Source organism: Hemicordylus capensis, chromosome 6, assembly GCF_027244095.1.
Source record: "Hemicordylus capensis ecotype Gifberg chromosome 6, rHemCap1.1.pri, whole genome shotgun sequence".
Lineage (NCBI taxonomy): Eukaryota > Metazoa > Chordata > Lepidosauria > Squamata > Cordylidae > Hemicordylus > Hemicordylus capensis.
The window spans coordinates 124,624,836-124,642,284 of record NC_069662.1 but is presented as its reverse complement, the minus strand read 5'-3'; the positions used below and the strand labels follow the sequence as shown (position 1 = coordinate 124,642,284).

Here is a 17,449-nt window from a genome sequence, read left to right as displayed (position 1 = left end):
TAAGTTAAGCCTTAGAATAGCATGCCTTTTCAAAATCATTTCTCAGACGTTTCTTTAGAGGAGCACTGTCAGCTCTGGCTTGCTCTCATAACTGAGCTGGTAAAAACCTTCCACTTAGCAAACGGGCACATGAGAAAAGCAGATCTTTCCTCTGGAAATGAATGGATTCTGCTAAAACAAAAGATAATAGGAAAGAGGTTTTTTGTGGGTTTTTTTTAAAGGAACTACTTGCAACAATTTGAAAGAAATGGTGACATTGTGACCATTGAATTTAGAAGTGCTGAATTCAGAAACTAGATTCCTTTAATGGCACATGTATTAGATCTCTTTTGGCCTCGCCACATGTTTGATTTCTGTAGGGACACAAGGGTCTTTTTAACATATGTTCCATCATTATAGGAATGTGACTGAACTATCCAGTTTATGGCAAGTTTTGATAAAGTGAGCTGCTAGATAATTGACAAAAATGTTGCTAGATAATTGAAAAAGAAAGAACCCATTTAACTAGCATGAACAGCATGGGGAATGGCATTGTTATATAGCTGTCGAAAAGGAGAGAGATATAAAATGCGGGAACTCACTTTTCTTAGAGTGATAAGAAGTAAAACAAGTTTATGCACCTGCTCTTCATTAGAAAAATACTTCACAAAGATATGAGAAATGCCACCTACTTTCTGTTGTTATGACTGATTTGCATAAGGGTCACACTGGTAGATGTTGAGCTGTAACCCTTAAAACCTGTGATGTGAAGAGGGTTGAACTTACTTGTAGAAAATAGGGCTTCTGGCTTTAATCAGCAGACTAATCAATTAGTCTTTGACAAATGAATTTGCAGGGGCTGAGAGTTAAGGGCCTGCCTCTTTATTTGTGAAGTTATTTTTGTTCTAATGTGTTACTGTAATAGAGAATTAAAATGCATAATGTTAAAATTCTTCAATGTATCATTGCTTTTGTTTATTAACATGTGTTCCCTTATACTTCTGTTAATATAGCAATAAGGCACTGATATTGAGGTTAAAAATAAGCTAAAATTCTTTATTCAGTTGAACATTCTAGTTGTAAACCATAAGGAGAGTGTCTGACATCCTGATTAGCAAAGTGCATGTGTAAGGAGGCTCTGTGTGGAGGTGCCTGTGTGCAACTCCCTCGGTCCTCCTGCCTATACACTAAGAGGTTGTTCACCCAACCAGGCAGATGGGGCAGTGGGCAGCCAGGGTGGTAAGAAGGCTTGTTTTACTCCCCTTCCCCTCAGACAAGCAATGTTATGATTCTGAGAGCACAGACCGTGTTCCCAGACAAAGAGCATTTTGTGGTGCAGCGTGCAGCTCCAGCCTCTGGGACGATGCATTCTGGCCTCCGGGAATCCCACAATTTGCACCGCAAAACACATGCAATGCATTGGGGCTTCCCCCAAGAATTGGGTGCTCTAGGCACCCATCTCTGTGTGCGGCTGGGCTGGAAGCAGCCCATGCTTGGACACAGGCAGATAGCCTTGGTCAAGGGAATGCTTGCTCCCTCAACCTTGGCTAACAGCCAGGCTGAAAAGCCGGGCTAGGTGGCGCTGCCCCACCAGGATCGTGACTGACCCCAGAGGTTCTCACATGCAGCCTAACCTAGGCTGGGTTTCCTTAACCTGGGTTAGTCTGAGCATGAGAACAGCCTCTAAGATCTCTGCGCACTGAATGTGCACCATAAGCACTCTTTAACATCTCAGACATGTTACTGAGGGCCAGCGATGTGATTCTGAAATTACCAAGTGCTTCAGGAGCACAAGCAGTGCTCGGAAGTGTTAGCCCTATATGCATAGGCAGGACTGGGGAAGTTGCATGAGGACTCCTGGTGTGTTTCTGCAGAGTCTCCTTCCATGCATGCTTCATGAGTGAGGATGTCAGCTGCCATTATTACTAAGAATATTTATATATCACTTTTCAATTAAAAAGCGTTCTCAGTGCAGTTTACATAGAAAAAGGAATAAGATGGTTCCCTGTTCTGAAAGGGCTCACACTATAAAGATAAACACAGCGGAGACGGCCAGCAACAGCCACTGGAGGGGCACTGTGCTGGATAGGGACAGTTGCTCTCTGCCTGCTAAATGTAAGCGATCCATCTCTTTAAAAGGCACTTCTTTGCCCAGTTAGCAGGGGTTCCACTGAGCATCTTGTCTTCCTCCTTCAAACCCTTGGGAACTCATTTAGTAACTCTTAAGCACACTGATTACCACACAGCCAAGTGTATAGTTTTTTAATAATTTTAGTGCTGCAGAGCCAAGTATTTCCAAGTGTATGAAAACTAGGAAGAATGTTTTTTGAATGTTAAACTAGGAAGAATGATTTTTGAGCAAATTTTCTATACCGCCCAAACTTTCGTCTCTGGGCAGTTAACATAAAGCAACTAAAACACATATAAAAAGTTTAAACAATGCAGCAATTATTATCAGCCATAAAAATTAAAAACAGACAGTTTTTAAAAGCTGGGGAAACTTGGGTGAAAGGATGGGTTTTCAGATGTTTTTTAAAAATTGCCAGAGATGGGGAGGATCGTATCTCAGCAGGGAGCGCATCCCACAATCTCGGGGCAGCAACCGAGAAGGCCCGTCTCTGTGTAGCCACCAGATGAGTCGGCGGTAACTGGAAACGGACCTCCTCAGATGACCTCAGTGAGCGGTGTGGCTCATAGTGAAGAAGACACAAATGAAGAAGTTGCACATGCACAACTGAGCACGGCAACTAATGGAAGCCAGACAAGTTCAAGCAGCAAACAGTTCCCTTTCTCCCAAACCTTGGGAGCTTCCCTTAGCTGTGCCCTGTAGGGTAGCCCAAGTACTGAAGCCCTGGAATCTCTCTCTCTCTCTTTTTGTAAACCCCCATGCTTGAGGACTTTTGCACAGCTCTGTCTGAGCCATGATTAGTGTCCGGGACTTAGACAAAAAACAAATGAAATGTTGTACATAGCTTCAAAAGTTCACCCCCAGATGGAAGTGTATAACAGTGAAAATGAAAATGAAACTAAGGAGACTTTTTAAATTCAGCTCTAGTTAGTATTGCCTTCTAAGGTTAGAAATATCTGGATAGTTTTTCTTGGTGATGACCTGCCACTATCCATGACCTGCCACTGATCCATTAGATCAGTGTTCCTCATTGTAAGGCCTGGACCCCCTAAGTGCAGCTCCCAGATTAATTGTTTATTGGGCCTGTGTGAAGCTTCAGCCAAAGCTGAATGCTCTGCCCAGTCCCTCTGGCACCATGCAGAAATAACCATTCTCACTGGGTTCCTGCATCTCTTGGCCCCTGAACAATCTTGGAAGGTGCGCGCAAAGATGCTTGGAAGTGTAGCACTTTCCAGTGCTTTCTTCCTAGATCTTAAGGCTCTAAGATCCCTCTCAGCATTGAGAAAAATGCAGTAATGTGTGGAGGGCAGCAACAGTGGAATATGGCTCTCACATTGAAGGGTTTTGTTTTGCCAAAGTGGCCACTGCTTAAAAAATAGTTTGATGCATGAAGTTGCCAATGATATATGAAGCTGCATCATACAGAGTGAAGTCATTGCCTCATAAAAGCAGAGCTATTTACCAAAAGGCTGTGGGTTGCATGTTTGGAACTTACTTCTTCTTTGGCTGCAGTGTCTGACCTTTTAATCTCTTTACAGCATTATCTCGATAGCCATAATTAGAAACCTGGTGAAATATCCACAGGGCTCTCCCAACTTGGATCAATACATACATTCTGTTCACCTTTAGGAGAAAGTAGTTCCACTCTGAAAAGTTTAGGAGTGTGGAAGAGACTTTTGCTGCTCTGTCCATACTGCAGAATGGACTGCCGCACCCAGAAGGGATGCTTCAAAGAACTCAAAACATGCCTGAGACCTCTAATGTACTGCATCCTGGGGGCTGAACCAAAATGCCCCTTCTCCATCCTATTCATTTGCAGTATTGAGATGGTCATTTCAGCAATGGGGGTGGTAAAAAAGAGGAGTGAAAGCCAGCAGCAACCCTACTGCCCAGAGCTATGACACTCTCCAGTGTATTGGAGGCCACAATCCACCGACCCTCCACCGCCAGCACAAAGAGCAATGGCAGGAAGCACTGATCTCACTTTGATTAGCTCTCACCCTCACTTGGCTTGCTGTTTTTCCTACTAAGAAGAAAACAAGCATTTCTTGTAAGAACGAATTCACCTAGTTTAATTGTGGCTGCCATCTTGGATCGGGGTGCAAGATGTCATCACAAACAATGCTGAAATGATAGCTTCCAGCCATTGAAACACTTGAAACATGCCACTGCTAGGGCCACAAAAGTGGGCGGGAGAAGGGACCTGGGAAACCTACCCCACCAAAGCGCCCCGCCCCATTTGAGCAATATAATTCTCTCGTAAGAACTTTCAGTTCAGCTTACTTGAAATAAAAGAGGAGGCCTAGCATACCTGCTATAAAGACTCCAGACAAGCAAGCTGGACGTAGCACAGCAATGGTTGTGCTGCATCCACCTCTCATGTATTTCCGGAATGGCTTACAACCCACCAGAAAGCAGCAGGTCCCAAGTTCCTGAAGTGTTACCACCCAAACTGAATGTGGGTTGTTTGCTGGATTCTGCCTGGGTGAAGTTCCATCCTTTTGCTAATGACTCCCAGAATTTCTTGTATCAAGGGGACTTGTGTATCTGTGTTTTTTTAAAAAAATATTATTTTGCAACACATTACAAGCTATCTTGAGGGGCATTTAGTTGAAAGGTAGGGTTTAAATCAGGGCTGTTCAACTTTGGCTCTCCTGCAGATATTGGCCTTCAGCTCCCATAATTTATTTATTTATCATATTTTTATACTGCCTAATATGTACATTTCTAGGTAGTGTACAACATTTAAAACACAAGATGAAACAGTGAAAACAATTCAAATTTCACAAAACACAATAAAAAGTTTGATAAATTAAAAACAAATTAAACAGTTTAAAATTAATTTCAATTAAAAGCCTATGAAAACAGGTGAATCTTGAGGGTCTTCCTAAAAGCAAAAAGAGAAGGAGATGCTCTTATTTCAACAGGGAACATATTCCAAAGCCCCAGGGCAACCACACAGAAGGCCTGGCACTGAATCAACATGAAACGAGCTGGTGGCAACCACAACCAGATTGCTCTAGAAGATCGTAACTGGTGACTGTGTTCATGACAAAGAAGGCACTCTCTAAAAATCCCTGGGCCCAAACCGTTAAGGGCTTTATAGGTAATAACCAGCACTTTGTAGGAGAAGCCAGTGTAGTTCTTTTAAAATTGGTGTTCTATGGTCCCTTCAGGATGTCCCAGAGACCAGTCTGGCTGCCACATTCTGTACCAATTGTAGTTTCTGGACCACATACAAAGGGAACACCACATAGAGTGCATTACAGTAGTCAAGCCTGGAGGTTATCAGCATATGCACTACTGTTTTAACATCATTTGCCTCCAGAAATTGATGTAGCTGACGTATCAGCCAAAGCTGATAAAAAGTGCTCCTGGCCACTGCCTCACCTGAGAAACCAGAAAGAGCTTGGGATCCAGGAGCACTTCCAAGCTGCGTACCTGACCTTTCAGGGGGAGTGTAACCCCATCCAGAAAAGGCAGATTTAAACCATCTCTTGGGTCTCGGCCCCCTAGTCAGTACCTCTGCTCAACTTCAGTTTGTTATCCCTCATCCAGCCCATTACCACCTCCAGGCAGGCATTTAGGGAAGTTATGCCATTTCCTGATAAGGTCGATATGGAGAAATAGATCTGGGTGTCATCAGCATATTGATAACACCCTGCACCAAACCTCCTGATCTATCCCAGCAGTTTCATGTACTGTAGATGTTAAAGAGCTCTGGAGACAGTATGGAACCTTGTGGAACTTTAGCTCATGCTTTGCAGAGCAAAAGTCTCCAAGTGACACCATCTGGAAACTACCAGAGATGTAGGAATGGAACCACTGTATAACAGTGCTACCCAATCCCACCCTCCTCAGGCTATCCAAAAGGACATCATGGTTGATGGTATCAAAAGCCACCGAGAGATCCAAAAGGATCAGCCAAGTCACATTCCCTCTGCTGAGAGCCAATTGGAGATCATCCATCAGGCCGACCAAGGCAGTCTCAACCTATAGCACACTCGAAAGGCAGTTTGAAATGAGTCTAAATAATTTGCATCATCCAAAATTGCATGGAGCTGAGAGGCCACAACCTGCTCAATCACCTTACCCAATCATGGAAGATTAGAAAGGGGTCTGTAATTAGTCAACTCTGAGGGATCCATTGCAGGTTTCTTCAAATAAGGTATAATAATAGCCTCCTTAAGCAATAATAGCATTCTGTCCTCCCTCAGAGAAGCTTTTATAATATTTACCAAACCCTCTCTGATATGATTATCAGATGAGACAAGCCAAGCTGGGCAAGGGTCAAGAGAACAGGTTGTAGGATGCACATTCTAAAGCAGTTTGTGCACATCATCAGGAGTCACAAACTGAAAGTGATCCAGTCTAATCCTATAAGAGGAGTTGCTGGACACTTCACCATAGACACTGCAGTAACTGTGGAATCAAGCTCGGCCCGAATATGAGAGATTATCATCAGCAAAAAAGTATTTGAAGACATCACAGTGGATGACTGATGCGTCCAAGTTCAAATTCAAGGGGGAGGGGGCACATACTAGCCTCCTCACGACCCTAGACAACTCATCTGGACATGAATTTGTAGAAGCAAAGTGGGCAGAAAAGAACTGCTTCTTTAGGAACATAGGAAACTGCCATATACTGAGTGAGACCATTGGTCTATCTAGCTCAGTATTGTCTTCACAGACTGGCAACGGCTTCTCCAAGGTTGCAGGCAGGAATCTCTCTCAGCCCTATCTTGGACAAGCCAGAGAGGGAACTTGAAACCATCTGCTTTTCCCAGAGCGGCTTCATCCCCTGAGGGGAATATCTTGCAGTGCCCACACATCAAGTCTCCCATTCATATGCAACCAGGGCAGACCCTGCTTAGCTATGGGGACAAGTAATGCTTGCTACCACAAGACCAGCTCTCCTCTCCTCTTTGCTGCCCATACTGCCAGAGCATAGATCTTCAAATGTGCTCTGTGTTGCAACCTGTCAGATTTACAGTGAGTCTCCTTCCACTTGCGCTCTAATCATCTACCTTGCTGCTTCCGCTCACATAGTCCTTCTGAATACCACGGGACTGACTTTAAAGCAGGTCAGAGAGGAAGTTTAGGGGTGCTTGTGTCTACTGCTCTAGTGAATTCATATTCCAGATCCTATCGCGATCATAATCCCTGACTATTGGCCACTGTGACTGGGGATTATGGGAGCTGTGATCCAAAACTAACTAGAGGGCCAAGTTGAGCACCCCTGGTTTAAATACTTTAAATACACCAAATATGTAACTTTGCCAGTACTAGCATTTTCTACAAATCTAGTCTTTGTTAAGTTATGTCAATGAATGGGGCACATTTGGCCCTCATCTTCACTAAATATTTATGTTGGTTTTATACTATTTTGCCTTTCCTGGCTTCCTGGGAATTATTAAATAGCTTAGGTTTGTGTAGATATCTTCTCATATATCATATCAGCCACAATATTTAACTTTAAAAGTACAAAGTCCTAATTGGTAATTCTACTAACTTAGCCAAACAAGGTTGTCTGTCTCAGTAGCATGAGACACTAGAGACAGGAAGCAGATTTAGCCTCTGTCCACAGCAATGCTTCCAAGTATATTAGTTTACTTTTCCCCATGTAAGTTAGTGCTTACCATTCAATCCTATGGGCAAATGTAAAATACTGCACTAGAGATAGCATGACAAAAAAAGCAAACCTTAACTTCTGGCCCATTATAGTGTGGTTGCCTGGCCATACTGACATTGATCTCATCAGGGCGATAATTCTTGTTATTCTTGTTATTTAGCAAGGGGAAAGCAACTGGCCCCATCCATCCACAGCATAGCATCCCTCCAGGAACTGTTGCTGGTGTCTATCTTATGTTTCTTTTCTTTTGATTGTGAACCTTTTGGGGACAGGGAGATATTTTATTTATTTTTGTGTTTATAAATCTATGTAAACCACTTTGGGGACTTTTGTTGAAAAGTGGTATATAAAATATTCTTCGTATTCTTATATATTGTAGTACCCTTCTTATTTGTACCCTGCATTGGAGGGGCCTCTACCCAAGTTTATTTTAAAAATGAATGCAAATACTGTCATTCACACAAAAACATGTAAATGTGCACAGACACCTATGTGCCTGTATAGTATAATGTATGAATTGTATGTGTGTGTGTTGAATGCGCAGAGATACTCTGTACCCTCAGAGGCGACTGAATTATACACATTCTTCCTTCACACATATTTCACCGGTCGTAATGGTGAACATTTTGCTAGTACAGTATAGACAGAAAATTGCACATTTCATTCAAAATCACATTTCTTTCTTAACAGAATGCATGTTAAGATTTCCCTACTTATTAGCATTCAAATAATTGCACCAAAGTCACAAGGATGGCTCTTTCCTTTAAATAATGGACATTCATGAAAAGCATTGTCCCCACGTCAGTCAGTCAGTCTGGCTCTTTCACACACAGGCTTTTTTATTTTTATTTTCGAGTGGTGAAAACTGGCTGCCCGATGGGTGAAATTTCTAAATAATTTAAAAAAGTACATCATAAAATCCTCTGCTGCTTGCTGAATTTGTTTTGGCATGCAGAGACACTAATGCACCTGTGGAGAGAATGTTCTCAGTAATGGATGACATCTGGTTTGAAGACAAAAGTGGAGTGTCAGTAACTATAGTAAAGGGTATGACAGTGGTTAGAGCCAATCTAGCTGGCAACTGCTGTGAGGTCTCTGAACAACTGTTTGGAAACATGCAGCTTCTTTGAAAAACGGAAGAATGCTTACAAATGATAAGGCCATAAAACAGCTTTTGCTTTAGGTTCATCTACTACCCTTTTGGCTTAAATACTTTGTGAGCATTAGCAAAAACAACGTGATCCTTGAAAGAATTTAACTTGCAGGTATATGCACATTTGAGTAAGAGAGAGACGCTGCTACCTTTGGACATGTCCACACCTACAGTGAAAATGAGATCTCCTGCTTTGGACTGGAGCTCACATTCTTAAAATGAACAGATTGACTGGGCAGCAAAAAAATAAATAAAAAAGCAGGAAAACAGGAAATACAGGAGAACACTGCTCCTTTTGGAACAATCTGCACATAGCACCTAATGTACTTTGCTTCCTAGCCATGAAGAAATGTTGAATGCTCATAGAGGTAACCTCGTGCATCAGGAATGCCAATGCTTATCAAAAAGAAAGAAAAAATGAAATTGCACTTGCTATATTTTAAAAATCACCCCACTCTTTTCTACTATCACAGGGTGAATCAAAGCAATATAAACAATGAATAGAACAGGGGCGTAGCTAGGGGAGAGGGGGCCCGTGTTCATCCCTCTCTTGGGTGGCCCCCCAGAGTGAGGGAGACAATGAAGAAAATAGGGAGGGATGGAGCTGGAGGGCCCTCATGAACTGGGGGCCCGTGTTCTTTGAACCCTTTCATTCAATTATAGCTACGCCCCTGGAATAGAATATTTTGCTTTGGGGAAAAAATTGAAATTAAGGTGTATTGTGGAGTGATCTATGTTCATTTGAACATTTGTTAAACTAATCCTTCAACTGGGCTGCACATGGACACAGATCTCAAGGTAACTGTAACTGCCCCCCAAAAGTAAAAGAGTAGCCACATGGGAAGGAATGTGGGGCAGTATAGGGAAGCCATACAGGACACATGGGAAGCCATCTGGACCACAGCACATGGGGTGGGGTGAGGAGGTTATTTAACCTCTTCCTACTACATGACAGTTCCAACAAAAATCACCTCCTTGCAGCACCTCAGGCTGCTACAAACTCTGGGAAGGAAGATTCCATGGCACTAATGGAAGCTTCTCCCGAAGGCATACAGCAGGATGGGGAAGATGATTTGTTGGGAACATGACTGGAGCGAAGGGCTTAATATTTCCAATACTGATCAGCCCCTGCAAATGCTATTTTACTGTGCAAAAATAAATAAATAAATCAAAAGGCCAGAAGGATTGCACTTCTAGTTATCATCTGTATTTATTTTTGATGCTTACCTGCCTAGCCATGAGTTGGCTACGCTTCCTGTGAAATCTAGTCTCCCTCATAAGAGCCTGTTGGGCTTTGCTGCCCCACTTCAAATCTGCAAATCTAGACTGTGGTATTCCACTTTTGAAAACATGCACAGAAGGCATGTTTCGTTTCCCCCCTGCCTCTCCTATACAACTCTTATTCTATAGAATACGATTCAGGCTGGAACTAGATCTTTAGGCCAATACATCATTTGGAATCCTGTGTTTGCCTCTGATGTGTACAGTGGGGATAGCAGGAGGCATTCAGCCCCAGTTTCCTTATTTATTTATTTGATTGATTGATTGATTTCTATACCGACCTTCCGAAATGGCTCAGGGCGGTTTACAACATGACCTCTCTTGCTTCAGTTTCATGCTTCTATTTGTTGTTTTCTCTCTGCCTCCTCCCCCTTCTGCCTATTTAGAATCCCCTCATGTTTTCCAGTCAGCCATATATATCTATTCCTTCCTTAGACCATGGGTGAGCAATTCCTACAGCTCATCTTCCACTCCTCCTTTTTTGACTTCCTGCCTTCTCTGACTGACATACGGTACTGCACAAGGGTACATCAGCCTAGTAATACTGCATAAAAATAAGCTGTGCAACTGTGCAAATACTCTTGCGTAACATCATTTGTACAATTCTTGCTTTGTTGAACTTGTGTGCATGCAACGTTACTCGGCTGACGTATCCTTGCTCAGTATGTCAGCCTCTATGTTTTGTTTCTTAGGGGGTCTGTCACTTTCAACCTATTTTCCTCAGGAAAAAGCTACCTATTCTGTAAATATGCCTTTGAGCCCCTTGCTCTGCAGCATCCTATCCTTGGGAATTTCTTCCCACTCAGTTTTCCTGTTCTCAGTCTCCTGCTACAGCTCCACCTATCTCTCATACCTGTGTGATGTTGTAAAGACTGATTACCAGTTCAATAGTAAACTGACTTTAGAACCTGCTTGAAATTCTAATCCTAGCCAAACTGACCTTTTACCTCCCTCACAGAAACATAACTGTTTGCTAACATTGTATTGTTGACATTTTCATTCCCTTACACATTAGAATGACTGGGAACATTCCTTGACATTATGACAATGGAGTTAATCACTGTCAGAGGCAACAGCACACAAAATTCCTGGTCATTACAATATAGACCATAAAATGACTCAATCAAGTGTGCGCAAAGCAAAACATCCGCTCAGTTAAAGTTTCATTAGGATTACAGAAAGAATGGCAAAATTAAGGCTGCTTTCCCATCCACACCAGTGGGATAGTCCTCTCTACATATCTGAAGCCGAAGTTTGCACACCAGTTCCCATGTCTTATTAAGATAACCAAAATATTAAGAAGAACAGAAATTTTAATGAAAAAAAAGGTATTCTATTCATTCCAACAATGCACATAAATCATGGGGCGTACAGACTAATACCATCCATGTTTACTCAAAAGTAAGTCCCACTGCATTCAATGGGATTTCCTCTCAGGTAAATGTGAATAGGATTGCAGTCTCAATAACAGCTAGTGATTATTGCCTCACTCTGGAAATAAAACCATATTAAAGAATATTTATCCAGCACAAGTCAATAACTGGATCCCTACACAAGAATATATTTGTCTTGATTCTTAACTGAGCAGAACAAACATTAGCACAAGCCTTGTCATTTTGCAAAATGCACCAAACTAATGATATACAAACACATCTCTATTAAAATTACTAAACTTTATACATAGGTAAGAAGACATTCATCTAAGATGAGAATAGAAATCCTTTTCTGAAGCTGTCAAGGAGCCACAAAATCTAAGCCAGACAGGAAGCATGCTGTTTAGATAGCTGATAAACTTAAACTTTTCACCTGACCTAGATAGAACTCCTCTATAAATCCCCTACCTTTAAGAATCACAGCCAGAGATTCTCTCATACATTAAACAGTAATCTCTTATTTGTAAAACACACACACACACACCCGTTTGAACCAAGAATCAACCATTCATTTCCACTTGGAGGCTCACCTTGGCATGCAAACTTCAATTCCTTAGCGTCTGTAACTGTGGTTCTTTTATCTGACCTGTTCTTTTCAGTTCGACAATGGCTTCGCCTTTTCTTGGTCTCACCCCAAAGATTTGATCCTCCATGCATACTTGGAATGTTCAAAATTGCAATCCCTTCCAGAGAAATGTTGTTTAAGTCTAGTTGAATTCCATCACACTTGTCAGCAAAAATAAAAAATAAAAATCAATCAATCAATCAATCAATCAGTGAGAGAATAAAAGGGCAATCAGAATTAACTCACAAACAGTTACATTCCTCTAAATATTCCTTTTCCATACTCAGATATAGGATGCAACAGGAATAGCAGGGAGGCCAGGGTCTGAATGCCACTGCTAACTCTCCCTCTCCACCCATGCCAGTCTGCAGGTCATTTGTATAACGGAAAACGGACCAGCTTCATAGTAAAAAATCTAATGTCTACACAGCAATCAGTTTTGAAGGCAATCATATTCTCATTACAATGTTTAGTGGACAACTATTGACAGTGCTCAGGCTGTCTTCAAAATCAGCAATAACTGGTACACCAGTTTTCTGGGTAAGAAAAACTAAGGCACTAATGGTGCACATGCGCACACACACACACACACACACTTTGTCAGCAGTCTGCTTTGAGATTTTGGAAAAGAAATACAAAATAGTGTCATTAAACAACAAATAAATATATACATTTAAAGTGGATCAACCTGCATAGTTGGATGTACACAATGCCTGCTTGTAATTGAGCTGTGTGGTAAGCGATTTGAGTGAGAAGCACACGGTGTTATTTGGGCCAATTTTAACAATGAATAAACAACCCCTTTTTGGGGAAGTTTACAATGGAGTGGTTAAAATTGGCCCAAACCACAAACAAAGCAGTAATGATATTCTGTCCACACTGCAGTGCTGTGAACACCTACTTGCTCCATCTGGTTCTTTCTTTTTTTAAAGGATGTGGATAGTTAAATCGCTCCCTTCTTCAGGTATTTTCTTTCTATGTGAACTCAGGGGGGAAAGGGAGCATGCTGGCTAGACATGCTCCTAAAACATCGCTGCATCCCGTGCTTGTCTGCAAACGGAAGCGCTGAAATTGGGGATTTTCTTCCTGTGGAGGAAATGTGGCTGTCCATGATTCCAAAACATGTTGGAATTCATGAATGCAGTAAACACTACGCCCAAGGTGTGAATGTCCACAATACCCAGTGGCACTGATGTACTCAATGGCTAGTGCAGGCAAACATGATTCTGCACTTGTATTGTGTATATGTTGTCCGACTCGATTCCAGGTTGGGTTAATCCCAACTGGTCCAAACTCACCTGCTGTTGGCCTCCTTTGTCTAATTCGTCCCACTCTTCCTTCTGCTTCTTCCCAAAGATCAATTTTTTAAACAATTCATTTCTGCACTTCTCTAATTTTACCACACACATTATTTGATTCTGTAGTAACCTGTCCTCACATCTCATGTGCCAGTGCCTTTCCTTTCCTCATCCCTGTTTTGTTCTGCCTGTTTTAGATTGTAAACCTCTGATCATGGGTCATTTCTGTGTTTTATACAATGCCTGATTGTTCTGCTGCCTTTCACAATGTTTGAAATTGGGAGCGAAGACAAGAGTAATCACAACCATTAGGTTTCCATTTCATATTTGCTTTTCAGAACCAAAGTTTAAATCTGCATGTAATATTCATGGAGGGGAGCCTAAAAACACCAGTAACGCATCATGAAATTACTTGGCAGCTGGGATGATAACAGAATGTGCAAATTTTTTATTGAGTCTCTTTCAGTAAGGAGTGAGAATAGTTTTTCATTTTGTACTGGAATCAAACTTTTTTGTTATTTTTACATCTTATATATGTATTAAACATTGAGATGGATTTCTTTTTATTAAAGAATTCTGCTCATGTGTATCCTCACTTACTGCTATACATTCTCGATAAACAGATATTAATTTCATAATTAAAAGTAATCTTGTGTAAATACCCTGCAGGCCTCAATGAATCAAACACATACTGTGTGTCAGGCCTCCCACTGTCTTCAAGTGGAATATACTGGCTGGGTAATTAGATAGTACATATTTTTTAACCTTATTTGCATGCATATTATATCTTTTGCACACTGACAAGCAGCAGTAACAACAAAAGTCAGATTACCACAGGGAATTCCCACAAAGAAGTCTTCATTCCTTATAATTTGCAGCCTAAATTAAAATAATTTGATCTTTGACAAGGATGAAATGTCAAGCAGAAGGGGGTCCTCTACAAGCCACAGCCTGTGGCTTCTGAAATCTGCCTAATTTATGTCAGTCACTTCTTAATACATATTTAAGTATTACACGAAAAAGATGATAAATATGCAATCTGACACCTTTGGTATTTCCCTGCTGTTAATTTATAAAGGTCTTGTGCCCCCCCAAAATGACTAAAATTATTTAAATAAAGGGAGAATTGTGATATAAGATGGTGCAGGGAGCATTTTCACTCAATATCGAACACAGCAGGCAGTATACTAAGACAATTATTTCACTAGGCCTCAGAATCCTGCTGTGATGAGTTACTTTCAGAATTCGTAAAGGAGAAATTCTTTTGTTCAGATGCAGAGGAGTTTTTAGTACAAGTCCATTTCCATTGTGCTACCATTTCTATGAGTTAAAATAACAAAACAAACATATCTATTGATGTAGATAAATATCTAAATGATGATTATCTGCACAGACAGATATTTTTCTACAGATATGAAATGATGGTATTAATTCATTAGTAGTAGTACCCAGCAGCGTGTCTGAAAGTAGCATAGCATGACAATGCTCTTTATTTTCTATTTTCCTATAAATGAGGTGAGGGGAAAAGATATTGCAAGATTATGACAACTGAAATAAACTGTGTGGTTTGCATATTATAAGAATGTACAGAAATCAGATTAAAGTCAGTCCAGAAACATGGTTCATGCTGTAGATAACCAGTTACTTCAGGGACTAGTAAGGCATAAGGCAATAGTGTTCCCACAATGTTGCCCCCCGATGCCCCCCCAATGGTATTTAGTGACATGGAAAAGGAAAGGTTGTGCCATTGAGTCAGTGTTGACTCCTGGCGACCACAGAGCCATGTGGTTTTCTTCATAGAATACAGGAGGGGTTTACCATTGCCACCTCCTGCGCAGTATGAGATGATGTCTTTCAGCACCTTCCTATATTGCTGCTGCCCAATATAAGAGTTTCCCATATTCTGGGAAACACACCAGTGGGGATTCAAACCAACAGCCTCCTGCTCTCTAGGCAGGTTACTTCCCCGCTGCTCCATTAGGTGGCTTTATTTAGTCACATACTGTTAAAGGTAAAGTGTGCCATCAAGTTGTTTCAACTCCTGGTACCCACAGAGCCCTGTGGTTTTCTTTGGTAGAATACAGGAGAGGTTTACCATTGCCTCCCCCTGCACAGTATGAAATGATGCCTTTTCAGTATGAGCAGGGATTCAAACAGGCAACCTTCTGCTTGTTAGTCAAGCATTTCCCTGCTGCGCCACTTAAGGTGGCCACTTACCGTTAGGGTTGCCATATTCTGGCGTTCCAAATCCGGGTGCGTAATTTGCATATTATGTCAATTGGCTTTAAAATATTTTTTGAGCAGAATAGTGACTGCATGTTTTGCACCATAACTCTGCTTCTACAAGGGCTAGAGCTTAGCTTAAATAATAATAATAATAATAATAATAATAATAATAATAATAATAATAATAATAATATGAAAGCTGAAATCGGTGAACTGAAAGGGTGAAACAGGTGGGCTAAGCAATCTCGGTGAGATGCTTAAAATCTGGGGAAAACCCGGAATTCCAGGGGGCATGGCAACTCTACATACTGTGCCTCTAAACACATTGATTGTCATGGCTGGAACCTGGAAGTCACTGGTAGGACTAGCCTCCATATCTTTGTGTGTTTTTTAAAAACAAAGTTTGTTTTTTAAAATAATCTAACCTAGTGGATGCTAACTTGTAGTAGTGAATTCCATACATTTAAATATGTGCAAGGTGAAGAAGTACATTCTTTTGTTTTTCTGGATCAACTAACTGACATGAGGAAAATTATTCAAAGTAGTCCCATTGAAATTAAAAGGGTGTTACGCATTGCCTAATGTATCCTCTTCATTTTAGTGGGATTACTCTAAGTAATTTTCTTCCACATGTCAGCTACTGTTCACATATTTCACTGAGTGACCGATGTTGTAATTCTGTCCACATTCTCCGCATTGTAAAAATGCATAATTTCATAAATGCCTATGGTGTTCCTAAACCCTGGTCCTCTCTCTCTCTCTTTTTTAACTAAACCAAAATCCTGAACACTTTTCATAGGGAAGGTGCCTCAACCCCTGATTATACCACCAGCTCAAAATCACTGGGGGGGGGGGGGCGGTAATTTCTCAGTCCTTGAGCTGGTGGCATAATAAAATTAATTGTATATTCTTATACCTGACTGAAGTTTCCTAATGCCAAGAATAAGATAGGAAGCAAATTATCTGGTTTACATAATGAGCTATTTAATCTGTAAACAAATTGATTCTGGAATATTTCTCAACCACTTTTGCTCCCATTATACCAACATTATTTCTAATCAGAATTGGAAAAGGTTCAACTGATAGAGTAAAGGGGGGAGTGGTCATCCTGAGTTTGTGCTTTTGTAAATAAAATGTCCAAAAGATTTGGACATACTGACAAAATCTTGCATACTGTATTACTATTTACAAGTACTTACACCAATATGAAAGACTTCAATGGCACTCAATAAATAATACAATTCAATATAGTCAAATGCTTGTTTGGTATCCAAAAACCTTAAAATCATACTTTCCTTGCCAGATATTACTGTGTGTGCTTTTGTGCATGTACATGCAGAGGTATTTTTCTACCTCTGATGAAGCTGCCATGCATACAATTAGGTATCACTTTATTTTCACTATTTTTAAATGTCAGGGTTTTAAAATCCTGGTCCCATAGTGATCTGGATATCCATCCATCTATCTATCCATCCATTTTAGAAAGACCTTTCTCCTTTTTCCCAGTTAATACTCTTTAAACTTCCCTGCACAAATCAGGCTCTGCAGTTATGCACATAATTGAGCACTAGTCAATGGATTCAATAACAGTAAAACATTCTTATAATATGTACCAATGAAATAATCAATTCCTGTAAATGTATTATTGATGACATTACATATAGCAGTTTTATGCAACCTATATCTACAAATTGTGGTTTAAGGGGTTTTCCCATTGCCATTGTATTTCTGTATAAGGGATTTTTTAAAAAAGCC

The 17,449-nt window shown here is 40.8% G+C and overlaps 1 protein-coding gene across 5 annotated transcripts in view; it reads right to left on the bottom strand.

Moving 5' to 3' along the window:
* Positions 1 to 17,449, bottom strand: part of DGKB (diacylglycerol kinase beta) — a 418,263-nt gene that overhangs the window by 85,150 nt on the left and 315,664 nt on the right. For all 5 annotated transcript variants that reach the window (XM_053261933.1, XM_053261935.1, XM_053261932.1 and 2 more), the window contains one exon: positions 12,136 to 12,331. In XM_053261933.1, coding sequence (XP_053117908.1) covers positions 12,136 to 12,331 — 196 coding nt within the window. The remainder of the gene's footprint in view (positions 1 to 12,135; positions 12,332 to 17,449) is intronic.